Here is a 21318-nt window from a genome sequence, read left to right as displayed (position 1 = left end):
TCGCTCTCTCTCTCATTCTTTGACACTGGCTCTTTCTACCTCTCCTCTATCCCCTCTCTTTCTTCCTCTCTCTCTCTCCCCGCCTCTCTGGTTCATCAAACTAAACCAAAATGATTAATATCTCTGATATCCTGCTAAACTTCACCTATTTCACCTGTCGGAGATATTACTATTTGATATCACCATCTCAGTTATTGTGCCTGATTTGTGTTCAGTGATTGATAGGCAAAGTTACCCATCGCTGCCCCTTAACACTGACTTTGTCGAGTGCAGGATGGTTGAGTGGTTATGAAGTTCCACTTCACAACCAACCCATGTGAATCTGATTGTGATCCAGCAATATGAAACCTTGGGCAATTTAGCAAGTTATCTTATAACATTGCCTTAGGTTATTGACTCAGTGTCTTGTGAGTTACATTTGGTACCAGAAGACTATTTCATATATATATATATATATATACAATCTTTACTCTTTACTCTTTTACTTGTTTCAGTCATTTGATTGTGGCCATGCTGGAACACTGCATTTAGTCGAGCAAATTGACCCTAGGATTTATTCTTTGTAAGCCTAGTACTTATTCTATCGGTCTCTTTTACCAAACTGCTAAGTTACAGAGACGTAAACACACCAGCATCGGTTGTCAAGTGATGTTGGGAGGACAAACACATACATATGTATATATACATATATACGATGGGCTTCTTTCAGTTTCCATCTACCAAATCCACTCACAAGGCTTTGGTCGGCCCGAGGCTATAGTAGAAGACACTTGCCCAAGGTGCCACGCAGTGGGACTGAACCCAGGACCATGTGGTTGGTAAGCAAACTACTTACCACACAGCCACTCCTATGCCTATATACACAATCTTTAGTCTTTTACTTGTTTCAGTCATTTGACTGTGGTCATTCTGGAGCACCGCATTTATTCGAGCAAATCGACCCCAGGATTTATTCTTTGTAAGCCTAGTACTTATTCTATCGGTCTCTTTTGCCAAACTGCTACGGGAACGTAAACACACCAGCATCGGTTGTCGAGCGATGTTGGGGGAACAAACACAGTGAAGTTACTTCCATACTGGAGTATACATGAACGTCATCATCATCATCATCACCTTGTTTTCCACTTTTTGCGGTCATTGGCGTGTTTCTTGGCTGCTTCCCATGTCAGGCCGGTGGTCTTGAGCTCATCCAAAATGCTCCGCTTCCATATCTGCTTCGGGCGTCTTCGCTTCCTTTTCCTTTGCAGGTTCCAGTCAAGTGCTTGTCGTGTAACATTTGAGGATTCTTTCTGCATCCATCTCCATTTCCTTCATCTAATCTGAACACATATGGGCTCCTGGTTGGCCCTTTCCCACATGTTGGTGTTAGGCACTCTGTCGAACCACTTCAGATGGAGGATCTGCCGGAGACATTTGTTGATGAAGGTCTGGATCTTCTTGTAGCTGCTGCAGGTGGCTCTCAATGTTTCGGCGCCATACAAAAGCACAGATTTTACATTTGAACTAAATTAGAGGAGTTTAGTTCGATTTGAGATGGCAATGGACTTCCATATTGGCCAAAGAATAACAAAGGCTTGCCAAGCCTTCTTGCTTCTTACTGTGATGTCTTCGTCTGATCCACCTGAATTGCTGATCTTGCTGCCAAGATAGACAAACTCAAACTCACTAACGTCCTCCACAGGTGCCCCCTCGATTGTGATTGGCTTGAGAGATCATGCACGGACCACACTGTGACGCTCTGAGTCATTGTGGAGCAGACAATGGAATGGCAAACGTCACTCTATTTGTGCTTCATCGACTTTGAAAAAGCATTTGACAGTATAAACAGCCTGACAATCTGGGACATTTTACGACACTATGGTGTGCCAGAGAAGATCATGGGCATTATTCGATTTTCTAACTTAGAGGATCTCTCTTTCTCTCTGTTACTTGTTTCAGTCATTTGACTGCGGCCATGCTGGAGCACCGCCTTTAGTCGAGCAAATCAACCCCGGGACTTATTCTTCGTAAGCCCAGTACTTATTCTATCGGTCGCTTTTGCCGAACTGCTAAGTTACGGGGACGTAAACACACCAGCATCGGTTGTCAACCAATGCTAGGGGGACAAACACATACACACACATACATATATATATATATACATATATACGACAGGCTTCTTTCAATTTCCGTCTACCAAATCCACTCACAAGGCATTGGTCGGCCCAGGGCTATAGCAGAAGTCACTTGCCCAAGATGCCACGCAGTGGGACTGAACCCGGAACCATGTGGTTGGTTAGCAAGCTACTTACCACACAGCCACTCCTGTAAATTTCTGAGGATTCTCATTAGTTTCTTTCCTTTCAGTGTTTCCTTGAAGAAGGACTCTATGCAAAACTCTGGATTTTCCACTCCCTGCAGCAAATTCACTTTATTCTTTTTATCAATTTAACCAAATCATACAAAACAGTACATGTGAGGAAACATGAGGGTTGGTCACAAAATGAGCACCTGAAAACCTCCTCACTCAATAAGGTTCATCTAACCCATGCTGTCATAGAAAAGTGGATGTTAAAACAATGTTTTATATATATGTATATATATGTGTGTGTATATATCTATATACACATAAATATACATATATGCGCACACGTGTGTGTGTTAGTGTGTGTGTGTGTGTGTGTATATATATCATCGTCCATCTTTCTTTTCCTCATGTGATCATCTTTCCCTTCTTTCAGGACTGTCCTAAGGACTGGACGTGTCCTATCTCTCTCTTCTTTCTTTTTTCTTCTCAAAGAAAATATTTCTCCAGCATTCGCTATTTTAACCTCATTCTGGTCTAATGATCCTCCATGTTTGTTTTCGTTCGATTTCCTTGTATGTCCTGTTTTCGTTCCTAACTTTGACCCTCCACAAATCCCAAATTTTATTTTGGTACTTATGGGTGCAACTGTCTTTGAAGACTCATATTGTTGTTCAGTGATTGAAATGAGGAGTAGATAGACATTTGACAACTTATGAAAGGTTGTTCTTTATGTTACTTGTCCTGTTTTCCATTTGTTTCTCTCGTTGTTTGCATATTGAACTCATTTGTTTTCATATTTCATGTTGTTTACTATTGGTGACATCCTGTACCCATATATGCATGTGTGTATATGTATGAGTATGTGTGTGTATATATATATATATATATATATATATCTTATATAAAATCTATTCTGTCTGTCTGTGTGTGTGTCTTCTCGGATCTCGGGCATCCTCCATCCAATTGCACTCAGATTTGATATGTAGATACCGACGGTATCAGGGCATGTATAAGTCTTGAAAAAATTACAAAAATCAATTCCAGGTGAGAATGCGATCAATAAAGCTATTTTTGTCCTGCTTTTCTTCTGTCACGTTTCATTTTTTGATGTTTTTGTACTGCTTAAGGGCACATTTTCTTTCCTGCCAAGCTTACTGTTTAAACCATGTTTGTGTTCTCCTAGTCAACAGCCTTATCATTACTAGTACTTTAAACTCTCCGGTTGCATATTTGTGTGAATAAAATCGTTTTTCTTTGGAATAGAAAAAAAGTCTATCTTTATTTCTTCTTTTGCTGGGGTCTCAAATTTAGGTTAAATCGGTGTTTCTCAAAAGGGAGGCCTATGGGTTGGTCGGACAAGTTGTTTTGAGAAAATTTGGTTTAAATGTTTGACAACTCAGCACCATCCATTGGTCGGGGGGTGGGGGGGTTCCTTTTGCTCATGTATATACATACATATATATATATAGAGAGAGAGAAATAATAGCTGAAATAATAGCAGAATCACTGTAAATGCTTTTACTCCATGGGTTTTAAACTATGTTAAATCATTCTGAATGTCCTTCATTTTGAAGTTCGTGAATTCATCTGATGAAAACAGTTTCATTAACCAATTAAAGGGGTCGTTAGAAACAACCATAATGGATTAACATCTGTACTTCTGCTACTCATTTATATATGTGTGTGTGTATGTATATATATATCTCTTTTACTTGTTTCAGTCAGTTGACTGCGGCCATGGTGGAGCACCGCCTTTAGTCGAGTAAATCGACCCCAGGACTTATGTTTTGGAAGCCTAGTACTTATTCTATCGGTCTCTTTTGCTGAACCACATAGTTATGGGGACATAAACACACCAGCATCAGTTGTCAAGCGATGTTGGGGAGACAAACACAGACACACAAACATATATACATACATATATATATATACATATATGCAACGGGCTTCTTTCAGTTTCCGTCTACCAAATCCACTCACAAGGCTTTCGTTGGCCCGAGGCTATAGTAGAAGACACTTGCCCAAGGTGCCACGCAGTGGGACTGAACCCGGAACCATGTGGTTGGTAAGCAAGCTATTTACCACACATATTCACATACACACGCACACATGTATATATACATACACATATATATTGGGAGGCATGTGGTCTAGTAGTTTGGGTGTTACACTCCCAGTTCACAAGATCATGGTTTCCAGTTCTGGACCAAGTGATGCGTTGTGTTCATGAGCATTTCATTGCACATCGCTCTACAATCACTTCAACACCTGATGTGTGGGACATCATACACCTGTACAGGTATTGTCAATTGATGGCAGTAAAAATCACTACTGTGCAGCACAAATATTTCATTGCTATAAACAAGTCAGCCACACAGGATGTTCAGCAAGAAATTGTGGAACCCTCTGTTGTCTACAACAGGAAAAAATCTATGATATATATTGCATACATGCTTACATATATGCAGACAGACTGTATTATTTCAGTGGTTATCTACAACTTGCAAATTGCTTCATTTGGTGATTAGCACAGCTGTATCTACATGCTTCAGAGAATAAAAAGTAAAATAATATTTTATACTCTAAAGAATCTTGATATAGCTGCACTGATCTCCAGATGAAACAATTTCCAAGCTGTATGTAAACCACTGAAATATATAAAAAAAAAATAAATACGGCTACACTCTGCCATTAAATGCAGTGGATACTTTTTCATTTATGATTCGCAGACACTTCAGCCTTGTGACTAAAGGATACCTGTGTTATTATTATTATTATTATTTTTATTATACATGTGTATTTGACAGTGCATTGTTGTATCACTAACCTCTCTCTCTCTCTCTCTCCTCTCTCTCTCTCTCTCTCTTCAACAACCTGTTTAAGTATTAACCAGTAGTAGTAGCAGCGGTAGCAACTAATGTCAAAAAAGAAAATGATAATAATAATAATAATAATAATAATAATAATAATAATAATAATAATAATAATATAATAATAATGAATGAATGAATAAATAAGTAAAATATTTCTCAAATAACTACTGATTTCTTTTGACCCAAGTTTCTGACTGTAAGTCTCACCTGAATCAGAACAAAAGGTGTGTTTGTGTACAGCATTTGTGTGTGTGTGTGTGTGTGTGTGTGTGTGTGTGTGTGTTTATGTGTTGGTGGGTGTGTATCAGAGAAATGTTTTTATTTATTTAATATTAGTATAATTGACCTCAGGCAGTGTGTGTGTGTGTATGTGTGTGCATACATGTGTGTGTATGTATGTGTGTGTAAGAAACACAGAATCTAGGGAAACTGTATATTTGTATATGTATACATATGACCCAAACAGCAGACCTACCTACTGTTGTCTATTTATAGGTCATGTGTAAGGTGTTGGTGGAGAGAGAGAGAGAGTGAGAGGACAGGATTGAGGTGACAGGAATTTTGGAATGACAGCTTTTGTACAGACAAGACACTCACCTTATACCTACTATTTAATTTCTATTGCATATTTAACTGCTTAGTTTGTGTACTTTGCTTTTTTTTCCCTACCTTGCTTGGAGGAAGGAAGTACAAGCGATGTCTCTTTCTTTGCCAGCTAGTTTGTAAACTAGCAAACTTCAGTGATTACTGGATTTTCAGAGAGGCCACTTTTATCACTTTTATTACCATCATCATTATCAGTAGTAGTAGTAGTATAGCTTCTACTACTTTTAAGAAGTATTAGTATTGGTTGTGGTACTACTACTACTACTACTACTACTACTTTTAAGAAGTATTAGTATTGGTGGTGGTGGTGGTGGTGGTACTTCTACTACTATTACTACTACTACTACTATCACTACAACTAACTTGTAATTTTCAAATGAAGTTGGTGGTGAAACTGTTATAGAGGGATCTCCATCTATTGCTACCGACACTTCAACCACCACTGAGCCAAACTTATATATTTCCAACAAGGCCCTCCCACTGCTAACATCATTCAAACTGTAACAATTCTGTCTTTCAAATTTTTTTTTTTTTTTTGTAATTATTATTCTCCCTACTTTACCCTTAACTTTGTCCTGTACATTCCCATTCTCCTCATCCAATGTTGTTTTTCGAAAAACAACAGCATACATAAACTATTTTGAAGTGAAAGCTGGATATCAATTATAAGCAGGCCCAGTGACCATGGACCATGTAGAAGTGTTCCTTCACAACTACAACAACTTCATTTAGTTTTTTCTTTTTTTTTCGCTGTCTTTCTTGGCCCACTGTCATTTTACATATATACACATATATATACACACACATATACATATATATATTTTTTTCGTTCTCCCTACATTATTTCCCTCTTCCTCTATTATCATTATCCCTTATGTGGAATATAAACGAGCACTCTTGGTCACGTAGCCTCAATGATTTGCAGGCAAAAAACACTAACCTATGGAATGATTTTATTGATTCGGAGGTATGTCTTTTGTTTTTCTTTTTATTTTCTTTTTATTTATTTATGAAACTATTATTATTATCATTATTATTATTATTATAACTACTACTACTACTACTACTACTATTATTATTATTATTATTATTATTATTATTATTCTGAGATGATCATCATTACTTTTTACCCATCGCTTGGTGGGCGGGTGATCAGAATGGTGGGGATTCAATAAAATAAACATTAGTTGATTTAAATTACTGCATCCCCTATACCCGCGCAAAGATGGATGGCCTTGTACCTATGTTGTTCTTGTTGTTGTTTCAGAAGCTGGATTTTTATTGCATGCTTTCATTGCACATCATAGCGCATGCAGCTCTTGTGCATTGGCAATGTGCAGTGTTTTGTTTTGGTTTTGTATTGCATCGAGCGTAATCCTCAATAATGTGTGCAATGCCTGGTGGTGTTATTCATTATTCATTTATTTTTCTGTGTATTTGTAATCCCCGGGAGCTTTAGTTATGACAGTATGATTTGGCTCTTTACATTGTGAGTTCAAATCCTGCCTGGATCAATTTCCCCTTTCATCCCACTGTGGTTGATAAAATAAAGTATACCAGTCAAATACTAGGGTCAATGATATTATCTTCCTCACACCCCTCAAAATTCTTGGCTTCTACCTGAATCACAAACTACTATTACTACTACTACAGTGGATTGGTAAAAACCTTGGTTTAAGTGCTTTATGATATTTACTCCAGCTCTGTACATTGTGAGTTCAATTCCTATCAATGATGACTCTGCTTTTTTCATCCTCCTGGGTTGCTGAAATACTGTGGTTAGTCCACATTACTCCAGTTTACTGGTTTCTCTGGTGTATATGTTCCTCCCTGGACAGGACACCAGTCTATTACAGGATTGCTCATTTTTTTACCAGATGAGTGGACTGGAACAATGTGAAATGAAGTGTCTTGCTCAAGAACACAATACATTACCTGATGCAGGAATTGAAATCACAATCTTATGATCATGAGTCCAACACCTCAACCGCTAAGCCATGCACTTCCCCATCAAATGCCGTGGTCAATATGATTGAATAACTTCTTGCTCCCAAATTTGTGACTGTGTTTTTGTGAGCAACAATTATTATTTAAACCCTACTGAGGCCAGCTTCCTCATTGATCCTGCCAGAAATTTTGATAAAATAAGTAGGTACCAGCCAAGTATTGTGAGGAGGGGGCTACAGGATCACTGGGTCCTTTCCCTCCTCCACCTCTAAAAATTAGTGTGAGACACTGTTGTTATGTAGCCTAGATTAACTCTGATCAAGATAGATCGATGATGAAAATGCATTCCTGTCTGGGACTTTTCTGTCTTTTATAAAGTTTCTAAGACTACACCCTCTGTTTATTTTTCATCTTTTACTTGTTTCGTTTATTGGACTGCAGCTATGTTGGAGCACTGTCAGGAAGGGTTTAGTTGCACAGATTGATCTCAGTTTCTTTTTTAAAGCCTGGTACTTATTCTATCAGTTTCTTTTTGCCAAGCTGCTAAGTCACAGGGATGGTTGTCATACACACACACACACACACACACACGCAATAGGCTTCCTTCAGTTTCTGTCTACCAAATCCACTCACAAGGCTTTGGTTAGCCCAGGTTATAGTAGAAGACACTTGCCCAAGGTGCTGCACAGTGGGACTGAACACAAAACCACATGGTTGGAAAGTAAGCTTCTTACCCACACAGCCATGCCTATGCCTATGTTGCAAACTTTATGGTAGGATGATGAAATTTGTGGGAAATTTAGCTGCTCTTTCTTGCAGGTCCTGCACGTTGTCACATTTTATATTTTTGTGGAAAGGCCCTAGACATTGGCGTGTGAGGTGTATGAGTAAGTAGGTGTGTGTTCTTTAAGGTAAGCCAGTGTTTATTGCTATTGTTTAGCCCTAGCCAAACCTGATTGAGCAGACCTATGATCAAAAGATTTTCCAAGTGTGACCACCTTGTGTTGTTTTGAAGGATAGGTCTACATCAACCAGTATGTTGTTCATATGTTTTAATTTAGATAGCTTTAAATCTGGAGATTTGTATCATAAAACCAGAGCAGTTTCCAACGGGTTGGTATTAATAGGTTTAAGGTGGTGAGGTATGGTCTGAGGAAGATTTGACTGCTATTTCTTGCATGTCAAATGAAAAACTGTGTCCAGGTTTCATTAGGAGGTAAAGAGAGTGAAGATCAAAAAGGAAGTATTTTTGCAAGTAAAAAATGTTTATTACAAATAAATGTCACTCTTGTGTAACATACCTGTCATTCCAGGCCTGTGTTATCAGAGCAGTAGGAGTTGAGGATCCAGTGATTAGAAAATAGTGTGGAAGCATTTGCTCACTGAAACAAAAAAAGTACTTCATAAGTTTAATTCAAAACTTCAACAACCTCCCTGCCTTAAAAAAAAAAAATTTTTTTTTTAATTAAAAAAAATATATATATATATATACACACACATACACACACACGTATATACAATGATACTTCACAGTGAGAGTTTAATTTGCTCCATGACCGATTTCATCTTACAATTTACTTGTTTTACAAATCAATTTTCCCTATTGAAGTTAAACTAAAATATAATTAATCCATTCCAGCCTCCAAAAACTACTCGAAAATAATATTTTTTTTATGGGTTTTCAAACAGAAAAAGGTGTAGTTACAAGTAGAATGACAATCATAAAAAATAAAAGAGAATGCAAAAGAAATATGTAAACTGGTTTTATTAACTGAATTACCGTAAAGATGGGATGTGTTTTGTGCTCGTGCTGTGAATTTCCGCTCATACTTCCAGACAAAAATTCGCACGAGTCTTGGCTTGTACAGCAAATTACTCGTACAATGGTGTACTCGTACTGTCAGGTTCTACTATATATATATATATATATATATATATATATACTCTTTTACTTGTTTCAGTCATTTGACTGTAGCCATGCTGGAGCACTGCCTTTAGTCAAGAAAATCGACCCCAGGGCTTATTCTTTGTAAGCCTATTATTCTATTGGTCTCTTTTGCCAAACTGCTAAGTTATGGGAACGTAAATACACCAGCATCAGTTGTCAAAGGATATTGGGGTGGGGGGGCAAACACGGACACACAAACACACACACACATATATACATATATACGATGGGCTTCTTTCAATTTCCATCTACCAAATCCACTCACATGGCTTTAGTTGGCCCAAGGCTATAGTAGAAGACACTTGCCCAAGGTGCCACGTAGTGGGACTGAACCTGGAACCATGTGGCTGGTAAGCAAGCTACTTACCACACAACCACCCATATATATATATATTTCAATTTAATGCACAACCAAAAGAGCTACTAATAGTTTCATGCTTTCATGATACTTGAACAGGTATATTTATAGAATATATCATGTATCTCCACTGAAGCCTGTTTGGGTATCTTAAAACCGCGAAACTAAACTGTATGTATATATGTGTGTGTGTGTGTATATTTCTTTACTACCCACAAGGGGCCAAACACAAAGGGGACAAACAAGGACAGACAAACGGATTAAGTCGATTACATCGGCCCCAGTGCATAACTGGTACTTAATTTATCGACCCTGAAAGGCAAAGTTGACCTCAGCAGAATTTGACCTCAGAATGTAACGGCAGACGAAATACGGCTATGCATTTCGCCCAGCGTGCTAACGTTTCTGCCAGCTTGCCCTCTGTGTGTATATATATGTGTGTGTGTGTGTGTGTGTGTGTATATGCAAAGAAAAAATGCAGGATGGTCATTGTGGGGTAAGGCCTTGATCATAGGTTTGCTGGTTCAAATAGGTTGCAGTTTCAAGTAACAAAACTTTTGATGCTGTAAATTACAAATAAATAATTAAGTGAAGTTGATGGTCTTAGTGTGTTTCTGAATGGCTAACTTACATCTTCCACACTACAATCGCTTTAGTTTTAGCATTGATCTCAGATCAAAACACTTTATCTTCAAGTGCATCCTTGTAATCTATCTCTCTTTTCATCGTTAAAAAAAGTCAGTCCATATGTCAAGAGGAGTCTCTACTTGGTTGTTTAAATTGCTGGAAATAGCAGTCAAATCGCTCATTTTCAAAATAGATTATTTTAAAAATTGAATGAATGCAAAAATGTTTCTGCACTTGTTCATTTTGACAGTGATATTTTTTCATGGAGATGGATGTTAAAGGCATTTTCATTGTCACCCTGAAAAAAAATATTGTGGTGTGTATGTGTGTGGGGGAAGTGCTTCCCAAGCCAGTGCTAGAGTATACTCTTACAGAGGCATCTTAATAGCATTATAGGTCCTAGGGCAAATCAATGCACTGGACCCTAGAATATTTATAAATTGACAGCAAGCCACAATATACATAGATCAGAACTGGACCACTAGATGTATGAGGATTCTGAACAACAGCTCAGTGTGCCCCTCACACTGCACCTATATATACAGCATTTGTTAAGGATTATTAAAGGTTAAATTACCATAAAACTTCTCTGCTTTATCTTTTACTTGTTTCAATCATTAGACTGTGGCTGTGACCATGCTGGGGCACTGCCTTGAAGAATTTTTTAGTCAACTGAATCGACCCCAGTACGTTTCCTTTTTTTAAGCCCAGTACTTGTCTGTTGGTCTCGTTTGCTGAACTGCTAAGTTACAGGGATATAAACACACCAACACTGGTTGTGAAGCAGTGGTAGTGGACAAACGCAGACACAATGACACATACGCATATACACAACAGGCTTCATTCATTTTCTGTTTACCAAATCCACTTACAAGGCTTCAGTCATCCCAGGGCTATAGTAGAAGACACTTGCCCAAGGTGCCACACAGTGGGACTGAACCTGGAACCATGTGGTTTGGAAGTAAACTTCTTACCACACAACTATATCTGAGCCTATATTCTAATATTTTTCTAAAACCTTTTTAACTTGTTTAAATGTGTTGTCTCCGAATGTCATGAAATAGAAATTATAACTACATTTTTATATCTTCAACATGGAACTTTTAAAAGCCTGCTTGGTGTGTGCGTCTGGCAAAAGAGAGAGAGAGAGAGAGAGAGAGAGAGAGAGAGTGAGAGAGAAAGAAAGAAAGAGAGTGGGATATGGATGTTAATTGTAAGCAAAATGTTATATTTTCCATATTTAAATTTATCAATTTATTAACAGAATATGAAATGATGACAAAACAAAAACCAAAGAAATATTATCTCAAAATGCAAATTACAAACAAAAAAAAAAATGCAAGTTGATATAATTCCACTTTCAAAGATCAAATATTAATTGCCATAATTAACATTTTAGCAATTCACTGCTTTTCATTTCCTCATTTCCACCTCCTTAGGAAGCTTTCAAACATTTTTACTTGCATGGCACCCTTTTCTCTCATTAAAATCATTTTCTCCCTCTGCCCCTTCTTGTCTCTCTCTCTCTCTCTCTCTCTCAACTAGTTTATTTTTTTCTTTGTGGTCTACCCCACCACCACCCCATTTCTCCCTTACATTCTCCTCTCCCTCCCCTCATTTCCTTCTTTTCTTTTCTTTTTTTCTACTACTGAAATGTGCTCTAAATACAATCTTCTGTTCAACTGTCAAAATACTTTCCTATTGAATTACAATTGACAGAACAGCTCTCTCTACCTGTTTGCTGGGCCCCAGAAATTCAAATTCCTTATTATCATTGTTATTATTATTATTATTATTATTAAAAACGAAAACTACCACTACCACCCCCACCACCACGACCTGCCACCAATCCCTGCCACCACTACTACCACCACCACCGCCACCAATCCCCACAGCCACTTTTGTTGTAAGCTGTGGCTATTGTTATCAGTATACTGTGTGTGTATAGAAATACTCATGTTTGTTCATGAAATAAAACAGAGGACATAGTACAGACATATTTTACCTGTACTTTTTTTTTGTCATGTTAAGAAAAGAAAAAGAAAAAAAACTAGAACAAATAGAAAAAACCTTGGAATCTTTTCTCTATAAACATTTTTGTCTTGCTATATACACCTCTCTTCTCCTTACTTGAATATTGGAGATTTATACATATAGCAAGTTTGCTCAGAGTTACAAGTTACTTCATTATATCTCTATATTTCTACATATGCACACAAGCACACACCCACAGACACACACACACACATTTTGTGAAGTGAGTGTGTGTGTGTGCGTGCGTGTGCATGGACACAGATATTTTTGTTGGGAGTATATCTATATCTAATATATGTATAATACACATATATGGTTGTGTATATATTATATATATATATATATATAACATACATACACATACATATATATATTTATATACATACATATAAGATATATATATATACAAACATACATGTAAGACATATATATATATATATACATACATACAAGATATATATATACAAACATACATGTAAGATATATATATATATATATATATATATATATATATATATATATATACATACATATACACACATACACATGTATATACATGTCTTCATTCATACTTATTTTTCTATTCATACATACACATAATGATGTTAGTGATAATTTAAGTGTAGCAATATAGATTTGAAATGGGAATGTAATTTGTCTACAGAAGAATGAATCCATAAAAATTCCATATTTTCTTATTTTCTTGTAATTCTTCATATTTCAATTTATGCCACAAAAAAAAAGGAAAAAAATGATTTATGAAATTGCTGGCTATTATTTTACAGCGTGAAAAGACTCCATTATCAAAACATGGTAAATGCTAGAAATGAATTTAGCCTTATATGATATTTTTAAAAATGTTAAAAGTTATCTATATATATATATATATGAATATTTACTGCAGTTATATCTGCAGGCACAGCTTTGTGGTTAAGAAATTTCCTATGCAACCACTTGATTCCCCAGCTCTTCATTTCATAACACCTTGGGCTTGTGCCTTCTGTTATAGTGTTTGGAGGATGAATACCTTTGTAGTGAGATTTGGTACACAGGAATGGTACAGAAAGAAGCCAGTGGTACATGTCATAACCGCTTAGCATGCGTTTTCCATGTTGGCATAGGTTGGACGATTTGACAGGAACCAGTGAGCCAGAGGGCTGCACAAAAATCCAGTATCTACTTTTGTATGGTTCTTACAGCTAGACGTTCTTCCTAATGCCAAACACTTCACTGAGTACCTGTAAAATGCGTGTATTCCTCTCTCTCACACACATATCAGGGAAATTATTTTGCCTCTGTATAACTTTTCTTTCTTTGCCAAAGTGTTACTCTTTTACTTGTTTCAGTCATTTAACTGTGGCCATGCTGGAGCACCACCTTTAGTCAAGGAAATCGACCGCAGGACTTATTCTTTGTAAGCCTAGTACTTACTCTATTGGCCTCTTTTGCCGAACCGCTAAGTTACAGGGACGTGAACACACCAGCATCAGTTGTCAAGCGATGTTGGGGGGTGATAAACACAAACACATATATATATATATATATATATACATACACATATATACGACGGGCTTCTTTCAGTTTCCGTCTACCAGATCCACTCACAAGGCTTTGGTCGGCCCAAGGTTGTAGTAGAAGACACTTGCCCAAAGTGTCACACAGTGGGTCTGAACCCAGAACCGTGTGGTTGGTAAGCAAGCTACTTGCCACACAGCCACTCCTGCACCTTTGAACAAGTTTCTAAAATTTAACCTTTAGCATTCAGATTACTCTATCCAGTGTTCTGCTTATTTATTCACATTGTTTTTAATTAAGCATGTATTATCTTGTAGCTTTTTAGATTTCAAATGATGTGATTGTTAACTTTTAGAATGATATTGTAAAGTAGGTGTGAGAAGCCAGGTCTGGCTGGTTTGAACTTAAAACATATAGAATATTTGGCTCAGATATAGCCAGTTTAAGTACTAAAGGGTTAAAAACCATTTTAATTTATATCAAACATGGCAATTTCTCTGCTCCTCCCATTGACCTTGTGAATGTTGTTTTCCAACTGATTTGTTAATTGCAAGTTACTAAATCGAAGACAGAATTTAATTATTTTAGCTCACATATATTATATATATATATATATATTGGTTGAAGAGATAAAAGTTTCACTTTGGTTGAAATTGTTTTCACAGTATTCTGTTAATCTTGGAATTTCACTAGAACTGTGTGTGTCAGTAAATTAATGAATCGTGAATATCAGTGATTCTGCAATGGTCTAAGGAGTGGGGGACAGGAAGTGAGATAAGCAGTTTGAAGAATTTGAGAAGTTCTTGAGGGTAATTCTAATTGTTTGAAGAAATTACTTCAGACCCCCACAGGTTTCAAACATATTTCTTCATTGATGACTAAATGTAGTTGTTAATATTGCTTAGTTTCAGATTGGCCTTGAAGTAGCAGACCCATGATCATAAGCATTCCAACAATGACTCTCTCTCCTCTCTAAAAAAAAAATCAGCTTCTCTCAGACTATGCTATCCAATATTTCTTCTTCTTCTTCTTCTTCTTCTTCTTCTTCTTCTTCTTCTTCTTCTTCTTCTTCTTCTTCTTCTTCTTCTTCTTCTTCTTCTTCTTCTTCTCTTCTTCTTCTTCTTCTTCTTCTTCTTCTTCTTCTTCTCTTCTTCTTCTTCTTCTTCTTTCTTCTCTTCTTCTTCTTCTTCTTTTCTTCTTCTTCTTCTTCTTCTTCTTCTTCTTCTCTTCTTCTCTTCTTCTTCTTCTTTTCTTCTTCTTCTTCTTCTTCTTCTTCTTCCGACATATTTCTTTATTCTTAGACTTATTTCAGTCATTGGACTTTGACCATGTTGGGCACACACACACAAATGATTCTATTAATCAACCTTGAAGTAAACTTTGAAAGGAGATTCTGTATAGCTGGTTGCCTCCAGTTTTCTTTTATGATGTTGGAAGTATGCCCTTCACCTTTGCAGACTGGCTGAGTCCTCTAGAACTGATGTGACTGATGTTTGTACTTAAGTCAGTGTTTCTAAAAGAAAAACACATGGAAAGAAATTCCAGAAGGATAACAGAACAACAATTGGGCATAATTGTTTGGACATCAGTTTTCTGTTCTAAGGTTAGCTTCTTGTTTTCCATTCACCAGTCTCGGAATGTTTGCAAAGGATCTTGGGCACTGCCCCATCTATTTCTGATTTAACCATTAAAAACAAAATATCCTAAGAACTCTTTTATTCTTTTACTTGTTTCAGTCATTTGACTGTGGCCATGCTGGAGCACCGCCTTTAGTTGAGCAAATCGACCCTGGGACTTATTCTTTGTAAGCCTAGTACTTATTCTATCGGTCTCTTTTGCTGAACTGCTAAGTTACAGGGACGTAAACACACCAGCATTTTAACAGTTTACATAGATGTAGTAATTAATACATGATCAACTTTCTTTGAAAACTTTATGGATTTATTTATTTATTTTATCTTTTATTTGTTTCGGTCATTGGACTGTGACCATGCTGGGCCATCACCTTGAAGGGTTTTAGAATAACAAATGTACCTCCCAACCCACCCTACAGTACTTATTTTATTGGTCTCTGATGCCAGTCCTTTAAGTTATGAGGATGTAAACAAACCAACACTGGCTGTCAAGCAGTGGTTTCACACATACACACACACATATGATGAGCTTCTTTCAATTACCAAATCCACTAACAAGTCTTTGGTTGTCCTAGGGCTATAGTAGAAGAGACTTGCCCAAGGTGCCGCACAGTGGGACTGAACCCGAGACTACATGGTTGGGAAACAAGCTTCTCAACAACACCTGCACCTATGTATTTATTTGTTTGTTTTTTTGTTGTTTTTTTAGTCCATACATAGAATGTAGTTTCTTAGATTCAAAACAGTAATTAGTTTCATTAAAGCTACTCCTGTTGACAAGTTTTAGACCAAGCATAGCTGAGCATAGCATTAAAAACTATCATTACAAGTGAGTGAAGGAAGAGAAGAAATAATTGTCTAAATATTAAGAAATTTTAGGTTATTGGAATTAATTAAAAGATTCAATAATCTGTGGTGGGGAGGGGCTCATGTTTGTGTGTAGATGCACCTTTCATCTTTTTTACTTGTTTCAGTTATTAGACTGTGGCCATGGTGGAGCACCGCCTTCAAGAGTTTTTAGTCAAACACATTGACTCCAGTACCTTTTTTTAAGCCTGGGACTTATTCTATTGGTCACTTTTATTGAATTCCTAGGTTACAGAAATGCAAACAAACCAACACTGATTGTCAAGTGGTGGTACGGGACAGACACAAAGAGACACACACATGCATATACACACACACACATACAGTCTCCATGATTGACCGCTAAATCCACAGATTTTTTTTATTCTCTCTGTTTATTTCCTTGTATTCCTTTCTGTTGAAGAGCATAGGCCTGAAACAAAAGACTTTCTCACCTTCCTGAGCATCAAACAAATACACCTGCTTGTTGTTTAATCACCTGTCTTAGTCTTTTGTTTTTCTGTAAATTTCCATCTACCATTTACAAGGCTTTGGTTGGCCCAATGCTATAGTAGAAGATACTGGCTCAAGGTGCCACACAGTGGGACTGAGCCCAAAACCATGTGGTTGGGAAGCAAACTTCTTACCACTCTGTCATGCCTGACAAATTTCTAAGTGTTGACTCTTGTTATGTAAACACGTATATTTTCATGAATCTCTACACAGACATGTTTGACCCTGTGCTAACTCTTCAATCCTTCCTCTGCAGAATGTTATCCCTCTGAAATCTTCTCCTTGCTCATGTCTTTCTTGCATGTATTGGTTTCATAACAGTTGAAACAAACTGGTCTCAGAAAGTCTGCAAAGATCAGGAGCACTGCTCTGTCCTCCACACTTAGCAAGTATTACAAATATATACATGTGTATATATTTGTAATATATGTATACATGTGTATAATAAATGTGTGTATAATAAATATATATTAAAAATAATAAATGCGCCCTTTTAAAGCCTAGTCAGGCTCATGGGCTTGGTTTCACGGTTTTTATGGCGTATGTGTTCCCCAGCTGGATGGGACGCCAGTCCATCACAGCGTTATTCATTTTTGCCAGCTGAGTGGACTGGAGCAACATGAAATGAAGTGTTTTGCTCAAGAACACAACGCGTCACCCAGTCCAGGAATCGAAACCACAATCTTACAATCATTATGCTGACACCTGAAACACTAAGCCACACGCCTTCACAAATATATATATACATACAAATAAACTTAAATGTAAATTTTAAGGTTGTTATTTTAACCCTTAAACATTCAGATTACTCTGTCAAATGTAATGTTTGTTTATTCACATTGTTTTGAATTAATTGTGCAAAATCTCGTAGCTTTGAGATTTAGAATGATATTATAATTGTAGGGTAGGTGTGACAGGCTGGATTTTACCTTTTTGAATGTAAAACAAGTAGAATATTTGGGCTGGATATGGTCAGCTTAAATGCTACAGGGTTAAAGAGATTTTAAAGACTAACAACAAAACACATCATAACAGTAGGACCCAGTGCTAATAGTAGAGTCAAATTTGATATAGATTTTATAATTTTTTTACTGAGTTTCACCAGAAGGCACCAGTCATAGCTAATTTTATAAATATATATACATATGTATAACTGTTTTGAGTTCTGTATAAATGCTTGTACATTAATGTGTTCAATAACTGGACTAATATTACTCATGCAAATGGCATCTTTCAGTTATTTATTCTGTAAACAATTCTAGTTAACTATGCCAACCGTCAAACATTGTATGTACATGTTGCTTAGTCATTCTGGTCACAGCTTCAACAAGTCTTGTGAAGTCTGTTTCACAGATGAGTTCCTTGCTGAAATAATTCTAGATACTATGAGTCATTGGCTTATAAATATTGGTTTTTCTTTAACTCGTAATTATTTCTAATTAACTGTATAATGTTCCCTGCATGAAATATGTTAACACGAACTCTGTCAGACCTTGAGTCATTTTTACACCCCATGAGAAAATCTTCACAAATGAACATGAGTCCTTTGGAATTTTTTGTCAACTCAATTTTTTGAATACTTTCCTTGGGATTTTTGCAATTCCTAAGAATACTGTTGCCGATAATAGTTGTGTTTTGAATATCAATCTTAGTCTTCTCCACACCATGATTTCATTTCTTTTGTGATAATACCAAGAGTACCCACCACCACTATCATTGGCACAATTTCAACTTTTTTTTTCATTCTTCTGGTGAACAAAGCATGCAAGTATTCTCTTTGTGCAAGTTTGCCACATTCACCTATGGCTATTGGTTTTATGTTTTTCATCACAAACATCAGGACAATTCAACATTGTTTTCAACATATTATTTTCACACAGTTTGTTCTAAATTCTTGTTTTAATGCTACACAGACTAGAAGTTCCGAACTTCCATGTTCCTTGCTTCCCCTCAACGTTGCTACTGTCATCATCATCATTATTCAGAATAATTATCTTAAGGGACTTCATTTGTAAGACTGTCTTTCCATCTCTGTCTTTAATCACTTCTTTCACTACTTGGGCAAACCCCTCTAAATAGTTCCATCTCTGTCTTTAATCACTTCTTTCACTACTTGGGCAAACCCCTCTAAATAGTTCCACTTGTTTCCCTTTGCATTCCATCTCTTAACCTGGTTGACTTTCATGTACTCTCCCCCTTTCTCTGCTTTGCTTGCCTTGGTTGTGGGTTATGCCATTGTTAAGTACAGCTTTCTTTTCACAGAGGGCTACAGACTGTAGATTCTCTGTCAAAAGCCAATCTTTGTTTGGTTCTCTTACCCAAAATTTCTTCAAACAACCTTCCATACCACTTTCATTTCCAACCATGTCTGCTCCTCAGTGGCGCTGGCAAGATAAACTCATAAGCAAAGCCTTTTTGAGGACAAGTTAACAGCAACCTATTGGAACCCAGATCATAAGGAGGAAATGAGGTTGGTTGGGACAGGACATACTCTATGGATACCCCAAGGGAAGTACAAGCATGACAGACCATAAACAACATGGAGAAGGTCCACAGAAACTGAAGTACTGGCAAGTGATTGCACTGAAGGACAACTACAGTTCATTGCCAAAGATAGGGGCAGATAAGGATTACTTGCTGGCATTCAATGCTGCACACGTAGTCAAAGAAATTAAAAAGAGTTAATTTTATTTATTTTTATTTTCTTGTCCATGTCAATAATAACGGCTGCAGCTTTCTCCCTCCTTAAAGAAAAGGGAAAAACACATTGGATAAGAACTTAGATAAGTCTGTATAAAAAGCAAGATGATCACAATTGGAAAATGTTTACTTATATGTCTGCTGAATCAGGGGCTGTACCACGTCCTAAACAACTATCAGAACAGATTGCTTATGGTTGCCTACATCGTTTAGATCTATATTGAAGTAGTTCCGTAATTTTGGATTTTATTAAATCTCTTCAGCTTTACTTTTGCATTTAGAATTAAGAAATTTCTACAATGAAGAACTTTCAATTAACTGCAATAGCTCATGGTATCATTAGTTTTCATAATTAATTAACCAAGAGGCAAATATCTCTTTAAATATGCTGACATCTTGTTCTTGGCCAGTTTTTATAACTGGCTGTCCATTGCTTAAGTTTTTCTTCCCAGGTTTGAAAAACTTTTATTCTATTCTGATTATTAAAGATGCAGATCATTTCAGCTAATTCAAGGATGCTACTAATTCTCTGAGACTAATATTGATTGACATTGCTAAATGATAAATATTATCTTTTCAAATTTCAAAACAAAACTTCCTAAAGCTATCCGCTATAACACTGTCACAGACAGAGTAATAAAACGTTTTAATAATTATTACTAGACCCCTGAGTGACTCATAAAGCCTGACAATTAGTTTTGGTTTCATGGTGGTTGTTTAGCCATTGGTCAGTCTTTATTGAGAAGATCTTTGATTAAAGATTTTCTCGTTGTGACCATCCCATCTTTTTTCAGTCAACGCATGTAGGACCACATTATCAATATTCTTTTGATACCAGCCTCCTTGAGACTGACCTTGGCTGTAAAATTTCTTGCTTTAAAGAGATATGAATGAAAGTCTTCCATCAAAATTCTGTCTTACTTTATGTCCCAGTATAATACAATAACGACTAAGTTAGCTTGCTTTATTATTCATTAATTTCAAAATTAATTGAAACAAAGGAGATATGTTGTGATAGAAATATAGTAACAAAAGGGTAAAGATGGCATGGTTGAGGTGGGTATTTTGACTGCTATTTCTAGCAGACAAATTTTGGAACCACATTGAAGCTCCCTTGTTGTTCTGATGTTGTAGAAGATAATGATTGCTACAAAATCTCATTTCTATAAGTAGTAATGAGTGTATGTATTAAATACATAAAATTTTAATTTATACCAAGATATTGATATATTTAGAATGCTTGTAAAATCATCATAGCCCATTCTAAGATCTGCCTAGTTCTTTCCTTCATAAGTATTTAAGACCAAATTCCCATGAGAAATTTTCTATGCTAATGACCAGATTCTCTTGTCAGAATTTGCTGTACATATTCAAGCCAAACAAATGACAAACATAATGCAAGAGACAAACTAAACAACATAATAAAACAA

General features: G+C 36.5%; 1 protein-coding gene across 10 annotated transcripts in view; it reads left to right on the top strand.

Moving 5' to 3' along the window:
- Positions 1 to 21318, top strand: part of LOC115223434 (tight junction protein ZO-1) — an 832981-nt gene that overhangs the window by 541423 nt on the left and 270240 nt on the right. The window contains exon 1 of one of the 10 annotated variants that reach the window (XM_029793985.2): positions 6083 to 6733. The exons of the other annotated variants lie outside the window; for them this stretch is intronic. Within the exon in view, the coding sequence (XP_029649845.1) occupies positions 6641 to 6733 (93 nt within the window). The 5' untranslated portion in view covers positions 6083 to 6640. Of the gene's footprint in view, positions 1 to 6082; positions 6734 to 21318 lie in introns of those variants that run through there. 10 annotated transcript variants of the gene reach the window in all.

The sequence above is a fragment of the Octopus sinensis genome, linkage group LG23, assembly GCF_006345805.1.
Source record: "Octopus sinensis linkage group LG23, ASM634580v1, whole genome shotgun sequence".
Taxonomy (NCBI): Eukaryota; Metazoa; Mollusca; class Cephalopoda; order Octopoda; family Octopodidae; genus Octopus; species Octopus sinensis.
The sequence above is the reverse complement of the archived record's forward strand: the minus strand, read 5'-3'. Positions and strand labels throughout refer to the sequence as shown.